Source organism: Drosophila virilis, chromosome 4 (genome assembly GCF_030788295.1).
Source record: "Drosophila virilis strain 15010-1051.87 chromosome 4, Dvir_AGI_RSII-ME, whole genome shotgun sequence".
NCBI classification, from domain to species: Eukaryota; Metazoa; Arthropoda; class Insecta; order Diptera; family Drosophilidae; genus Drosophila; species Drosophila virilis.
The window spans coordinates 6,385,954-6,402,107 of NC_091546.1; the positions used below are offsets into that span (position 1 = coordinate 6,385,954).

General features: G+C 39.1%; 2 protein-coding genes across 17 annotated transcripts in view; one reads left to right on the top strand and one right to left on the bottom strand.

Annotated features, from left to right (window-relative positions):
- LOC26531773 (uncharacterized) overlaps positions 1 to 16,154 on the bottom strand; it is a 255,554-nt gene that overhangs the window by 168,104 nt on the left and 71,296 nt on the right. The gene's annotated exons all lie outside the window — the stretch shown is intronic.
- The window catches only part of CadN (neural cadherin), a 182,174-nt gene that overhangs the window by 152,282 nt on the left and 13,738 nt on the right, over positions 1 to 16,154 (top strand). For 5 of the 9 annotated variants that reach the window (XM_070209145.1, XM_032438471.2, XM_032438472.2 and 2 more), the window contains 6 exons: positions 2,772 to 2,915; positions 3,006 to 3,121; positions 4,205 to 4,369; positions 7,171 to 7,308; positions 10,018 to 11,341; positions 13,810 to 16,111. In XM_070209145.1, the coding sequence (XP_070065246.1) occupies positions 2,772 to 2,915; positions 3,006 to 3,121; positions 4,205 to 4,369; positions 7,171 to 7,308; positions 10,018 to 11,341; positions 13,810 to 16,111 (4,189 nt within the window). Of the gene's footprint in view, positions 1 to 2,771; positions 2,916 to 3,005; positions 3,122 to 4,204; positions 4,370 to 5,544; positions 5,704 to 7,170; positions 7,309 to 10,017; positions 11,342 to 13,809; positions 16,112 to 16,154 lie in introns of all 9 variants that reach the window. The other 4 variants (XM_032438477.2, XM_032438479.2, XM_032438476.2 and 1 more) reach the window with 1 other exon arrangement.

Genomic DNA, 16,154 nt, shown 5'->3' on the forward strand with positions numbered 1-16,154 from the left:
GGGCTGTAAGCAACAAAGCTGCACGATATAATGCGAAAATAACTCATGCTATTTTAATATTTTACTCTACTGCTTTATTGATATTTGCTTGTGTTTTATGTATTTCGTTCCTTCCTGTTTTTATTTTTATTTTTCTTTTTTTTTTTTTAATTATTTCCTCATAAAAAGCAATAATAATTTGATTCGCTTTCATGTCAGAGCTCAATGGAGTTTCGCGGCATGTGGCATGTGGCATGCGGCAAAGAATCTGCTTCAAATAACATGCATCATGAAAATTTCATAACTTAAACGTCAACTTTCAATAAATATGGCAACAACAACAACAACAACAAATCGGATTACTGCTTTACCTACCATAAAAAAGTAATAAACATACATTAATACATATGCACATACTTTTGTATGCGCTCGTGTGTGTGCGTGTGTGTATGTAAAAGAAGAAAAAAATTGAATTTTGATGTAATAAAGTCAATGAAGAGAAAAATGTTGCGGGGATTTCAATATATAAAAAAAATATTTGTGCATATATGTGACAGGCGGCGGTATTGAAAAAGGCAAATATTGGAAACTGTGCAAATTGTGTAACAGTGAATGCGCAGCCAATGGGCGTGGCATAACAGTCATAAGCGACAGCTTACATTTAAATGCTGCTAATTACAGCAGGCAGCAGCATTTGCTGCCCAGTGCAATCCGTGTACTTTTCTGCTGTTCTTTAAAGTCTGTTAATCTCATAAATAATCACTGAAAAATTGGCTAAATTAAAGAATTTTTAAAGTTTTTTTTTTCAGTATATTGCATATTTAAATATGCGAAAATTTAACAACTTAACTGAATTAAATGGACTTTCGTGAAAAACCTTAATTTTGTAACACAAAACCCCGTTTAAATCTGTATTACAACACTGAGCTTCATTAAAAAAGTATGTTCCTAACATGATGTTAATTTGACTTTCTGCTACAGAACATTTATTTAGCATACTGTTAAATGGCAGCTGCTAATTAAACACTAAATATGTTAGCTGTCTGTAAATTTAATGCCTTATTTACATTCTGTTGATGCACTTTTATTCAGCATTCTGTTAAATTTAGCTGCTGGCGTCTTAACGCCAAATGTTAAAGCTAGCAGCTATGTAAACTGGCTGTTAATTAGCAGCATAATATAACAATTACGTATAATATATGCACAGCACTCCTTTTAACAAGTTTTAATTAAAATGTCGTCACATTGAATCACCAGATACAGGTCAGTTGACAATTAGGAATGTCTTGCCATAAATTTCATTACCCATTGGCTCAAACCATTGCCAACTAACACACACACACACACACAAACGGATCATATCGCACATACGCTACGTACGCCCAGATGCAGTCTCAGAATTGTCAACCTGCTAACTAAATGTGCATAATTCTGGCTAGATAAGAAGCCAACAAATGCAAATTATGAATCAGAATACGCATACACTCAAGAAGTGCCCAAATATATGTATGCGTATGTCATATATTATATGCATATAATTTTGTTAAACAGACATCTTTCTAGTCTACACATACAGATGCAGCTAATAAGCTGTTTGTGTGACCTATTTGATGGGCAGAGTTTGTCAATGTGCCACAGAAATTTACAAATCTTTTGCTTGGTCAACTTTTGCCTCCTACAGCTCTATTCAAAATTTATTTAATTAAAACAGCTCCGTAGTTGTTGTTGTTACTTCAACAATTATAACTGATTTATGTAATTTACTTGCCACTCGACCGTGTGTTTGTCTCGCTCTCTCCCATTCGTCTCTTATTCTTTCCCTCTCTGTTGTGCTTGCACTTGTCTGGGCTACAATTGTGTCTTACAGCAGTCACTTGCATGGAATTGTTGGCTTTGTTTAGTTGCTTATTAAATAATTCATGGCTCAGCTGACAGCTAAGAGACCTTAGAATGCTTTAATAAGAGTCCTAGCTTAAAATGATACATAAATAAATTTAAATAGAAGGCAAGACGTGACTGTAGAGGTATCTTATGCATTTTATCGTGCACTTCTGTTAAACTAACATGTGTATTAAAGTTATCAGGCACTTTACGCTTGTCTGTATCCGTTCAATAACTGTGACATTTCTGTTAAAAGATCTGTAACTATATTATGTTATGTAAATAGTCTTATGTTATTTCATTTTACAAACGTATTATCAGATAAAAGAGAATGAGCCATATATAAATATACACTCAAATACAATAACATTGAAAATTTTTTAGTACACACACATTTAACATTTATTTAACACACACACTCACATTAACAGCCACTAAATTTGTTATTTACTTAAAACCAATCCCCTAACTTTAATGCAATTGAAGTTGTCATCATAAACACATAAATTACATCATCACACACAGCAGCAGCAGCAGTAGTAGTATGAATTGGCGAGATGTAAACAAAAAGAAACCAAGACTATTTCAACTATTTAATATGCGAAACGCGTCGAGAGCTTTTACACACCCCTCAGAAGAGTCACAAATAAAACTGAAAAGCAAATGATTGTCGGTCGCGTCGAATGGAAGGCGTCAAATTGTTGTCGTCTCACAACTTTTTGCGTTTGGTGTAAAATTTCCATTCATTCGTGTCTGGTACGTGATAATTGCATACTTTTCGCAGACATTACATTTCCAAGTACCAAACCGCGCTCGAAATTTTTCGCTGCCTTAATAATTTAAAATTACGCAAGAATCTTCCTGAAAATAATGTTAAATTTCTATTCTTTCCCACAAAAAAAAAAAAACAGTCACCAAATTCATACGCATTGGCATTGCTGATAAGAACGATAATCCACCCTATTTCGACAAATCGCTCTACGAGGCGGAAGTGGACGAGAATGAGGATATACAGCACACAGTGCTTACAGTCACGGCCAAGGATCACGATGAATGTAAGTAGTATGCCAAGACACACAACATATTTTGCATAGAACACATTTTTTTTGGCTGACTAATACGAATTGCTAACAATTATTTTCCAGCCTCACGTATACGCTATGAAATCACCAGCGGCAACATTGGCGGCGCTTTTGCTGTTAAAAATATGACGGGTGCCATTTATGTGGCCGGCGCTTTGGACTACGAGACGCGACGCAGGGTAAGTTTAGCATACATATTTATGTGATATATATATATATAATTTTATATATACATTTATATTTGATATACGCAAGGGTTCAGTCAATTGTAAAATTTGTTTGTGTCGCATTAAATAAATTGAATTCCTACCGGGTTCTTGCCTCAGTGGATACACTTGTAAACACACACAAACTTTAATATGCATATAACAAGCATATCTGGCATACAAAGAAGACCAGTAGGACACTCAAGCTGATATATGCACATAACTTATTCATAAATTGTCTACAAATAAATCCGGTAGAAGACACAAGCTGCTATATACTGTTATATGCATATAACAGAAGCATAACTGGCATACAAATGCGTCAAAAAAAACACACACACAAACAGGTATATGTATTTATAATGGACATATCTGGTCCACAAAAGAAGGTCCAATAGAACACAAAAACTATTATATTCATGTAATTTAGGCATAACTGGGATACGCACAAACTGTTATATGCATATAACATTAGCATAACTGGCATATAAATAATTTATGTGCACTGAAAAATGAGACCACGAACAAATTTCATCGATTGGCAACAAACTCAGAATCAGGTTAATTGTATATTTAGCTTGTGCAATCAATTTAGCAATTCAATATGTAAGCAAGATCTGAACGACTATAAAATTCATTAAGAAACTGTGAAGCAAGTGCAATTCCCAATGAATTTCATTATGTGCAGCAGCTGCACCGCGAGGCTAGTTAAATATTTAAACAATTCAAACAAGTTTAGTTACACGCTGTGGTCAAAAGCGGAAAGGACAAAAAGCTCACGAAGTGTATAAGGCTTGATAGAATTGAAGAAAGTCAGGCGAAACATTAATTGAATTTCAATTTGAACAATTGGCCAATGTGCTGGCAAGTTTTGCCAGAAGTTTAATTGAATTGAAAGGCAGACGGAAAAGACCAAAAGAGAGAGAGTGAAAAGTAGGAATTTATACAATGCAGAACATACTTATAGAATGCAAATGAATATTTAATGCCGGCTCTGGCAACAAATTAAAATTAATTATTTAATAACGTTTAATTAACAAAATATTTGTCAAACAGTATGAGCTGCGTTTGGCTGCCTCCGATAATTTAAAGGAAAACTATACGACGGTCATCATTCATGTCAAGGATGTTAATGACAATCCGCCCGTGTTTGAGCGACCCACATATCGCACACAAATTACCGAAGAGGATGATCGCAATTTGCCCAAGCGTGTTTTGCAGGTCATTAAATAAAAAATAAAAAAAACAAATCGAACTTAGAGATTTGTCAATATTAGTTGACATTAGTTGTGATTGTCATGAGTTTGTTCTTTAGCTTTTCTTTTGTAGCGCTTTTTCAATATGTTACCCAATGCATATGTATATGAAGCATACGCCACGTTGTCCCCCTTCCCCTCAGCAATATTATTATGTTAGATTTTAATGCATGTCATGCGTTTTTTTTTCTTTGCCTGAAAAGTTTCCCTTTTTTTTTGGTTTAAATTGTTGCAATCAGTTAAATAAATAAACAAAAAGTCAACATCTTTTTATGACTGACAACGCAAATAAAGTAAATAAATATATTTGATTTAATGGCATTTCAATTAGGTCGACGCAAAGTAAACATTTATTTCAATTATCTACATTAAGTTAAGGCTTAAATACTTTACACACCATTAACACGTTTTTTTTATAGTTTTGTACGTTCACTTTTGGCATTAAAAATGTGTTTTTTAACGCACACTTTTGTCTAGTACTTTTTACGTTCAACTTTACGTATTTGCTTTGACGTGTTTTTCTTTGAAAAAAAAGGAAGCGATTTGCTGATGGCTTCTGCAAAAAATGATACAAAGAAATGTATTTTGCCATGCATAAATACATTTATTTATTTACAGTTCAAAAACTCAGACAAACTAAGAATAATATGTTGATAAATCATTAAGCACGCGCAGCTAATAATATAAAAAAAAAAGGTCAATATAAATAACTTAGTTTAAAAAATTATTAAACAAATATAAATGATTAAAGAGGCATGCAAACCTGATAAACGAACATGTCACGGATTAAAATAGACAGTGCGACACACACATGAAATTCGAAAAGAACAAAAAACCATATACATGATGTATAGAAAACCGTAGAAGGAACATTTGTAAATGGAATCGGAAATACATATATATTTTATTTAACATTCATTTTTTAGCAAGCATATAAATAGTTTATTCTCAATTTATTTTGTATTATTTATAACGTATTTTAAATTTATACTTGATTGTTATTTATATTTGTTTCTCCTTTTGGCTATTTATTTTTTTCCTTTTCTTATTTATGGCATTATTTGTTGTTAACGCACATGGACCCAATATTTGTTGTTGATGTTGTTGTTGGTTTTTATTTGGGTTTTACGTGTGCGTTAGTACGAGCTGAAATTGGTCGCCTCGGATAGTTTAAATGAAAATCAAACAACAATCGTTATAAGTGTTCGCGATGTCAACGATCTGCCGCCGGTTTTTCCACAAACTTTATATGAGCGCAGCCTCAACGAGGAAATGGCCACGCCCTTTACCATTATGCAGGTCGCTATTTCGTTTTCACAATTATCCTATACAAAAACATATAAATCTATGTATATAAACACACACAATATATCGTATCGTATGCTCCTTTAAATCGTATTGTAAATACCTTAAACATAAACTATATATAATGTACACTGAGCGAAAAGCGTATAAGCCGGTGAAAGATTTTATAACCATTTTGTTGTGATATAATATAATTAGTTAACCACAGAAAATAAAGGCACAGAGGGTTTAACAAATTTTGACATTTACTTATCTACTTAATTTAAGCATCGAAAGCTTGACTTTTTTCTCTCAGTGTACATGCTGCATAATAACATGTGTGTATAATTAAACAATTAATTTAACATGGCAACAACAAAAGCTCATCGAAATCATTTCGCCCTCTTATAAATTATATTAAAATAACAATAACACACACACATCCGTATAATAAAATTAATGAATAGCCTGTGCTGGTTGGTAAAAGGTGTATAATTTAATTTAACTTAAACTATGAAGAAACGAAACGAAATGAAAACTGAAAGAAATACTCACTGCACAATGTTGTTTATTATTTGCTGTTAAGGCCATTTGCAATTTCAATTATTATTAAAAATTTTGTTGGCTTTGAGAAACGTATATTCGCCTGAGCATTAAATTTGATATGATTGCTGCTTTATACAAAATATTTATACAAAAATATTTTATTTAATTTGTTCTATGTGCGTCAAATTTAATTTTCATTCAAAAATATTATTTTTATGAATCGGCGAAATGTGAGCTCAAGAGATTTCAGCAAAATTTTGAATGTTGCGTTTGTTGTTTGTGGTCGGCCTTTAAATGCATGCATAAATATTTTGAATACTTTGACAATTTATTTACACACACAAACACACACAGTAGCAGCTGCTAATTAAATTTAGTTGTTTAATTATTAATGCAACAAATGTATGCGCTTAAATCTTTGCATGGTTTTGTTTACAGTTTTAAGAGATTTTTTATTATGGTTTTATAAGCTTGTGCTTAACTAACCTTTGGTTTTATCCATTTAACTAATTTAATTAAATAATTGCATATTAAAAAATTAATAACAGCCATGAAAAGCACTTATAAATAATATATCAGGTGCTGGGATTTATTAATTGCCAACACTTCAAATGTACAAAATTGCGTAGAGTGTGGCAACCCTGCTAAAACGCCACCTGGCGCACTGTTAAGCCAATGTATGTTAAGTGCTATAAAACGACCAAAACTAATTGCTATGTTAAATTCCTCTTAACTCTTGCAGAGTTTACTTTTTGCATGCACTCAATTCTATTGCTTTTTTTACCTTTGTTCTGCTACTTGATTTTAATATTAGTTTTAAGCGCTGCACTTTTGTTTATCTTTTCTTGATTTACACAAAAAAAATACAAAGGGAAAATATAAACTAATATTATAACTATTTATGTTTATTTTCCACTGCACCGCACCGGGTTACAGGTCACCGCCACGGATGGCGACAAGGATCGTCCGCAGAATATTGTTTATTTTCTAACTGGCCAAGGCATAGATCCCGATAATCCAGCCAATAGCAAATTCGACATTAATCGCACAACGGGCGAAATATTCGTACTTAAGGTAAGTGTACAAAAAACATTAAAAAACAGTAATAATAAATCCGGGACATTCTTAAATCAACACAACTGCAATTGAAGCATTAACAAAATGTCACCAAAACCGCAACGAACATGCCGATAATATGTATAAATAAAAAAACTACGAATGCGCACGACTAGCAAATACCTTCGGCATAGAATACAAGGCACAAACTCAAAAGAACTTTTCTTAATTTTGTCTTCTTCTGTTTACAAATATTTGAACTTTATAAACAGGTATTTCACGACTATGTTCTGTCAGCTTTACGCAACAAGCAGTCTACCCGCTTTGAGGGCATGCGGGGTATTTAGAAGAGTGCTTAAAAACTGCGGACCATGGCCACATTGGAATACACAGCTGTTGTGGCCAGCGGTAACTGAAAATGATTGCGCAATATGCGCTCTGATTAAGCTCCATCAATGCACACTTAATCCCCAGACAGCTGCGGCGGGCCCCTGCATAAGAACGCCAGCCAGACCCATTCTTAACGCAACTGGGAACGCGCGAAACTCATTATTTAACATTTAAGTTTTTATGGGGCGACGAATTGTGGGCGCTTTTGTGGCAACGCATTTAAATCAATGCGCATATAGTTGTATTGATTTATGAAGGGGATGCCTTTTAAAACAAAAAAGTGCCCACTCTTGTTTTTATTTGCTGCGAAAATGGTTTTTAATCGCGTGAATCGTGCATGACGTGAATAAAGTGGTGTGATAATTAATAAAGTTTGAGCAAGTCAATTAACTGAAGAGAGTTATGGACGTATCGAGGGAACTTCTAAGTGTTCTTAAGCTTGAGTTTTATATGTGCTTCAAATATATGCTGCATTTTAAAATACGTTTGTAGTGCAGTTAACTTAAACCTTAACATTAATATGTTATTGTGAACTGTTAGCTATCATTAAGAAATATTACAGATAAATTAACATTATTAATCATTACAGAGCTGTGCCACATTTTATTATTGGATATATTTTGTATAGTGTGGTAGTTAACATAATCAGCCTAACATAATAAAGTGTAGCTTCACTGCAAAGCTAAAAGAATGTTAAATAGTTTTCTAAAGCACTTCAAATCAATTCTAAATGAGATAATATTATTGTTGAAATGTTTCTGCTTGTTACTGTAAGTTGCAGCAAGGAACTTAACAGCGTCGTTAACAGCAAATTGTGATACATCTAACAGAATGTTCGCAAACATTACAGAAATTGTTACTAGAATATTAAAAAGATTTTACAATACAACTTCAAAAATGCAAATATACTAATTGAAAGCCATGCGAATTAAAATAAATATCTCGTAAAAGCTAACAAAAAAGGAGAAAACCCTGCAAAAACACTTGAAAAAATTGTATATTTTTTTGTGCCCTATTGGCCATTAATGAAGTAATATTGTATCAAAATGTGCAGCCAAAAGCACAAAAACTGTTGTGGTTAAAACAATAATGCGCGTGCTGTAGTTAAGAAAAATAGGGCAGCATAAGGATATGAACATGAATGCACACACATGCAACCCACACAGAAAAACACACACACATACAGGCGCTCGGAGTCCAACTAATCCCTTAAATTGAATATGTCATAACAATGCTGTCAAATTTGTCATGCAAATTAAAGCGATGACGACGCATGAGGACTGTGTGTATGTTTTTTTATTTTTTGCCGCTTTCAATTTTTTACAACTAATCCAATGTCAGCGCTATGAAAAGCTGTTCTTGTTACTGCATGTCCTGCTGTTATTGTTGTATTTGTTACGTTACGTTGTGGCTGTCATGCCAGAAGCTGGTCCAGGGGTTTCTTTTTTTTTTTTTTTTGGGGCATACACCCGGCTGTAGATTGTCGGTATCCAGGGGCTGGCTGCTGCGTAACAGCATGAGCCAAGAGAGATACAAAAGTGCTGATTAAAATCGTTTTTTCTGTACTTGTTATTATAAAAAGGTGGTCTTAACCCGGCCCCTTTTAACCAGGTGAGGTTTGGGGCTCAGATTGCGTTGGGTAATGGCTGCCGGATTGCCGGAGCTTCACATCACATCACTCAAGCCAGCCTCTGTATGCATATCAAAGTCAAAATCAGCACCAGGGACTGGCGACCCACAGCTCAGCACAGCTGTGGGCGCTGCCATTGTGAATGGATAATTTTACAGGGTTACACACACAGACACACACACACACAAATACACAGACACAGGGAGTTTTACCGGAGCTTCGTCGAGTTGCACTTGTGCGTTTTCATATATTTGAGGGTAGCTGGGCAAGTGGTTGTGCACTCGAAGAAATTTATTCAAAATTCTGCGTACTCAAATCAAGTCAAAATTTCGTAAGCTGAGCACCAAATTCGTATTTAAACCTTTTTTCCTAATTATCAAATGCCTGAAAAAATTGACTTAAATTTAGTTAAAGTTCATGAAAAGAGTGTACTTAATTCAATTCTAAGTATTTTCAAGAATGAAAATATTTATTTCAAGCAAAGCAAAAGAGAACTTTCGAACTGCTTTTGATTTTTGTAAGTGTAGAACTTGGCTATGTGCGCCAACAATGTTTACAGTGATGTTAATCGGTTTTGCGGTTATGACAGCTAAAATTACACAATAGCCGGCTCAAACAGGTTAACTTCCTTCTATTCTAGCTGAATTCGTATTTACACAGTATTTATCTCCTATCTCTCTCTTTCTAACTCACACTCTACCCTGCAGCCGCTGGATCGCGATCAACCGAACGGACGACCACAGTGGCGTTTCACCGTCTTTGCTCAGGATGAGGGCGGCGAGGGTCTTGTGGGCTATGCGGATGTTCAGGTTAATCTGAAGGATATCAACGACAATGCGCCCATTTTCCCGCAGGGTGTTTACTTTGGCAACGTTACAGAAAATGGCACCGCCGGCATGGTGGTCATGACCATGACAGCTGTCGACTATGACGATCCCAATGAGGGTTCGAATGCGCGTCTGGTCTACTCGATCGAAAAGAATGTGATTGAGGAGGAGACGGGTTCACCCATTTTTGAAATAGAACCAGACACTGGCGTAATAAAGACAGCTGTTTGTTGTTTGGATCGTGAGCGTACGCCGGATTATTCGATACAAGTGGTTGCCATGGATGGCGGGGGGTTAAAGGGCACGGGCACGGCGTCTATACGTGTCAAGGATATTAATGACATGCCGCCGCAGTTCACCAAGGACGAATGGTTCACAGAAGTGGATGAAACGGATGGCACCGCCCTGCCCGAAATGCCCATACTGACAGTCACAGTACACGACGAGGACGAAACGAACAAGTTCCAATACAAAGTTATCGATAACAGCGGCTACGGCGCCGATAAGTTTACAATGGTGCGCAACAATGATGGCACCGGCTCACTAAAGATTGTCCAGCCGCTGGACTATGAGGATCAGCTGCAGAGCAACGGCTTCCGCTTTCGCATACAGGTGAACGATAAGGGCGAGGATAATGATAACGATAAATATCATGTGGCCTACTCCTGGGTGGTGGTCAAGCTGCGCGATATTAACGATAACAAGCCGCACTTTGAGCGCGCCAACGTTGAGGTGTCCGTGTTCGAGGACACCAAAGTGGGCACCGAGCTGGAGAAGTTCAAGGCCACCGATCCGGATCAGGGCGGCAAGAGCAAGGTCTCCTATTCGATAGATCGCTCCTCGGATCGCCAGCGTCAGTTTGCCATCAATCAGAATGGTTCGGTCACTATACAGCGTTCGCTGGATCGTGAGGTTGTGCCGCGGCATCAGGTCAAGATTTTGGCCATCGACGATGGCTCACCACCGAAAACAGCAACAGCTACGCTGACGGTTATTGTGCAGGATATCAATGACAATGCGCCCAAGTTCCTCAAAGATTACAGACCCGTGCTGCCGGAGCATGTGCCGCCACGTAAAGTTGTCGAAATTCTGGCCACCGATGACGATGATCGCTCCAAGAGCAATGGCCCACCCTTCCAGTTCCGCCTGGATCCCAGCGCTGATGATATTATACGCGCCTCCTTCAAGGTTGAACAGGATCAAAGTGAGTAGAGTTTTTATTTTAATTTTCATAGATATTTTAAGGGCTGGGAAGAATAATTTTTAATTGTGTTTTATTTGAAAACACAGCTATGTTGCAAAGAAATGCTAGTATGAAGTACCTTTAGCCCAATATGTCACTTCACAACACCTAATTTTTATAATCAGATGTAGAGATAGTTATTCTCAGTTAAAAATAGTAAATTGATTACTTTTATAGACAAAACTCGAATTTAATTAGTTTTTTCATAGATTGCAAATCCAAAATATGAAAACATATGCACATGTCGTTTCACAACACTGAAATTGGCGACATGCTACAAACAAAGCAAGATTTCAATATAACGTAAAGAAAATAAACTAAATAAAACCTAAGCAATGTATAAAAGATGACTGGGAAGTAAAAAGTGTGTCAAAAATCAAATAAACATAATAAAAAATGGTGTCATTTCTCAACACTTAAGTGTTAGTTAGTGCTAGTGTGCATAGACAACATTTATTTTAAAATGTTTTAATTTTTAATTTGAGTTACACGAAGTTAAGAATAATAATAGTATTTTGGCCATTTGGTTAGCTATTTTCTAAATATGAGCACACCACTTGGCAAATGACTGCACGCATTGATGGCCAAAAGAGAGAGCTGAGAGTTGACCCCAAGTGGCGAAGTGCGATGCATAAAAGTTAGCCAAATATGTGGGTCAAAGTTTGAACAATGCGAAAGTGCAAAATGTTCTACTGCAATTATTGTTGTTATTGTTGTTGTCCATACAAACTATGCACAATAATATTGCCTTTCGAACGGATATGTCGAATTTAGAGCTCGCATTCGAATTCGTATTCGTATTGGCTGTCACAATGTGTGGCAAAGCCAAAGCATAAAAATGCAATTACCTTGAATATAAATGAAATGAATAGCATCAAGCATTGGGCCATAAAACGGGTAATACCAAACCGCAGCAGCACACACAATGTGAAAATTTAAATTAAATAAGCCAGAGCAAAGATACCCACACACTCACACACACACACACACACACAGAGTCGCACACAGAGGCACACACACCTGTCCAGACAAAAAATAAAATAGCAAAATGCACAAGTTTTCAATTAAATTATTCCCACATGCAAAAAAATAGTTGAGTCGACAGCCAGAACGCTCGCTCGGGTTCCGGCCAAGTCAAAGCATTCAGATACAAGCTCAGTTTGGTGCTTCAAGCTGCTACTGAGACGACGACTGTGTGTGTGTGTGTGGTGTGTGTCTGTGTGTGTGTTGTGTGTCTGTACATGGGTAGTGCGGGCTGTTATCCAATTTTAATGCGCGCCAACGGGGAGTCGGAAAAGTTTTGCGCCTGTGGCTTGACTTTGTTAGTGTATGTGTCTGTGTGTGTGTGTGTTGTGGTGTATTGGCCTTGTCGACTTCAACGTATTTGCATACAATTTGCCTAAAAACACACCATGGAGTCTCTTTAAAAATACATTTGAAATGTGCGTTGCCCAATGCCCTTCCCCAAAAGGCAGCAGACCAATCCGAATGGAAATAGAAGAACCGTGGGTGGAGAATGGGGGCGCTGGGTTGCATGGGCGTGGCAAGTGGTAAGTCGGATTAGCAACGACATTTGTTGTATGCATGCGGCTAGAATATGTGCATGTACGAGTTAGTCTTAACACTTGTTGGCCCGCCAGGCGTAATTACAACAAATGGGCAAAAACACACACAAAATTGTCGGAAAAGCTGCCTTCCAAAGTTGTTTCCAGTGTGCAATCAGCCGGAAACGTGTAGACTAATAAAGGTGCTTAGCATCTGAGGTTGAGCTCTGTCTGGTTGACAGCAAACTCTATTGGTACCTTTTGCCCATTCCGCTGCACAATTAACTAGAAAATGCTTTTAAGAGCTTAGCAACAAAACTAAATTTGACACAGCAGATTTATCGTATTATTATCCAACAGTTGGACACAGCATTCGAATAATGTGTTGGCATATTAATTACGCAAATGTGCTTTCTAGTTGAATACTTATTAAATATTATTAAAATCAAAAATTTATATTTGCAAATATTGAAAAAAATATACAAGAAGCCAAACCTTACGAAAATCGAACGCGATTTGACCGAGTTATCGGCTGGGAAATTTTGACTTACGTCTATATAGGATATTTGAGGCTAACATTTCTACATTAATTACGAGCAAGAATCATGCAGCCAGATTTAGATGCCACATTGATCTTGAGGCCAAGCCATGACCAACAAGCAAAACCTAGTGGAAATCGGATGAGATTTGATTGAGTTATGGGAGTGGGAAACTCACCAAATCTTTGACCCCCATTTTTAGTCAGTCAGTCAAACTGGACAAACATATTTATATATAGTGATTCAAAACAATAAGGATATTGAATAAGTTGGGGTCTTGGGTCTTTTGTAATATACTGTTATATATATTTTATAAATTTCTCTCTATTCCCTTGCCCATCCACAGAGGGTGCCAATGGTGATGGCATGGCGGTTATCTCATCACTGCGCTCCTTTGATCGAGAGCAGCAGAAGGAGTACATGATACCCATTGTGATCAAGGATCATGGCTCGCCGGCAATGACTGGCACTAGTACGCTGACGGTGATCATTGGCGATGTGAACGACAACAAGATGCAGCCGGGCTCGAAGGATATATTCGTGTACAACTATCAGGGACAGTCGCCGGATACGCCAATTGGCCGCGTCTATGTTTACGATCTGGACGATTGGGATTTGCCCGACAAGAAGTTCTATTGGGAGGCGCAGGAGCATCCACGCTTCAAGCTGGACGAGGACTCTGGCATGGTGACAATGCGCGCAGGCACACGCGAGGGTCGCTACCATCTGCGCTTCAAGGTCTACGATCGGAAGCACACCCAGACGGATGTGCCGGCCAATGTGACCGTTATGGTGCGTGAGATACCACACGAGGCGGTCATCAATTCGGGTTCGGTGCGTCTTTCGGGCATTTCCGATGAGGATTTCATACGCGTATGGAATTATCGCACACAGAGCCTGAGTCGCTCCAAGCTGGATCGTTTTAGGGATAAATTGGCGGATCTATTGAATACGGAACGCGAGAATGTCGATATATTTAGCGTGCAGCTAAAGCGTCGCAACCCACCGCTGACCGATGTACGCTTCTCGGCGCACGGCTCACCCTATTACAAGCCAGTCCGACTCAATGGCATTGTGCTGATGCATCGCGAGGAGATCGAAAAAGATGTGGGCATCAATATCACCATGGTTGGCATCGATGAGTGCCTGTACGAGAATCAAATGTGCGAGGGCAGCTGTACCAATGCCCTCGAGATTAGCCCCCTGCCCTATATGGTGAATGCGAACAAGACGGCGCTGGTGGGCGTGCGCGTCGACACCTTGGCCGATTGCACCTGTGGTGCACGCAATTTCACCAAGCCCGAGTCCTGCCGTACCACGCCCTGTCACAACGGCGGCCGTTGTGTGGACACACGTTTCGGACCGCACTGCTCTTGCCCGGCGGGCTATACGGGTCCGCGCTGCCAGCAGACAACTCGCAGCTTCCGCGGCAACGGCTGGGCCTGGTATCCACCGTTGGAGATGTGCGACGAGTCCCATCTGAGTCTCGAGTTTATAACACGCAAGCCGGACGGCTTGATTATCTACAATGGACCCATTGTGCCGCCCGAGCGCGATGAGATGCTCATCTCAGATTTTGTGGCACTGGAGCTGGAACGCGGCTATCCCCGGCTGCTGATAGACTTTGGCTCGGGCACACTGGAGCTGCGCGTGAAGACCAAGAAAACGCTGGACGACGGCGAATGGCATCGCATTGATTTGTTCTGGGATACGGAGAGTGTGCGCATGGTTGTTGACTTTTGCAAATCGGCCGAGATTAGCGAAATGGAGGACGGCACTCCGCCCGAATTCGATGATACCTCGTGTCAGGCACGCGGCCAGATACCGCCCTTCAATGAGTACTTGAATGTGAACGCACCACTGCAGGTGGGCGGCCTCTATCGGGAGCAGTTCGAGCAATCTCTCTACTTCTGGCACTATATGCCCACGGCGAAGGGCTTCGATGGCTGCATACGCAATCTGGTGCACAACTCCAAGCTGTATGATCTGGCCCATCCGGGCCTGTCGCGCAACAGCGTCGCCGGCTGCCCACAGACGGAGGAGGTGTGCGCCCAAACGGAGGCAACGGCACGCTGCTGGGAGCATGGCAATTGCGTTGGCTCCCTTTCGGAGGCACGCTGCCATTGCCGACCCGGCTGGACGGGCCCCGCATGCAATATACCCACTGTACCCACCACCTTTAAGGCGCAGAGCTATGTCAAATATGCTCTAAGCTTTGAGCCCGACCGCTTTAGCACACAGGTGCAGCTGCGTTTCCGTACACGCGAGGAGCACGGCGAACTGTTTCGGGTTAGCGATCAGCACAATCGCGAATACGGCATATTGGAGATAAAGGATGCACGTCTGCATTTCCGCTACAATTTGAACTCGCTGCGCACCGAGGAGAAGGATCTGTGGCTCAATTCGGTGGCCGTCAACGATGGCCAATGGCATGTGGTGCGCATCAATCGTTATGGCTCGGCGGCCACCTTGGAGCTGGATGGCGGCGAGGGCAGGCGTTACAATGAGACGTTCGAGTTTGTGGGGCATCAGTGGCTGTTGGTCGACAAACAGGAGGGTGTCTATGCGGGCGGCAAGGCCGAATATACGGGCGTGCGCACATTTGAAGTGTATGCGGACTATCAGAAGAGCTGTCTAGATGATATACGGTGCGTATGCTTAATTGATTTTTTTTATTTACGAATTTCAATA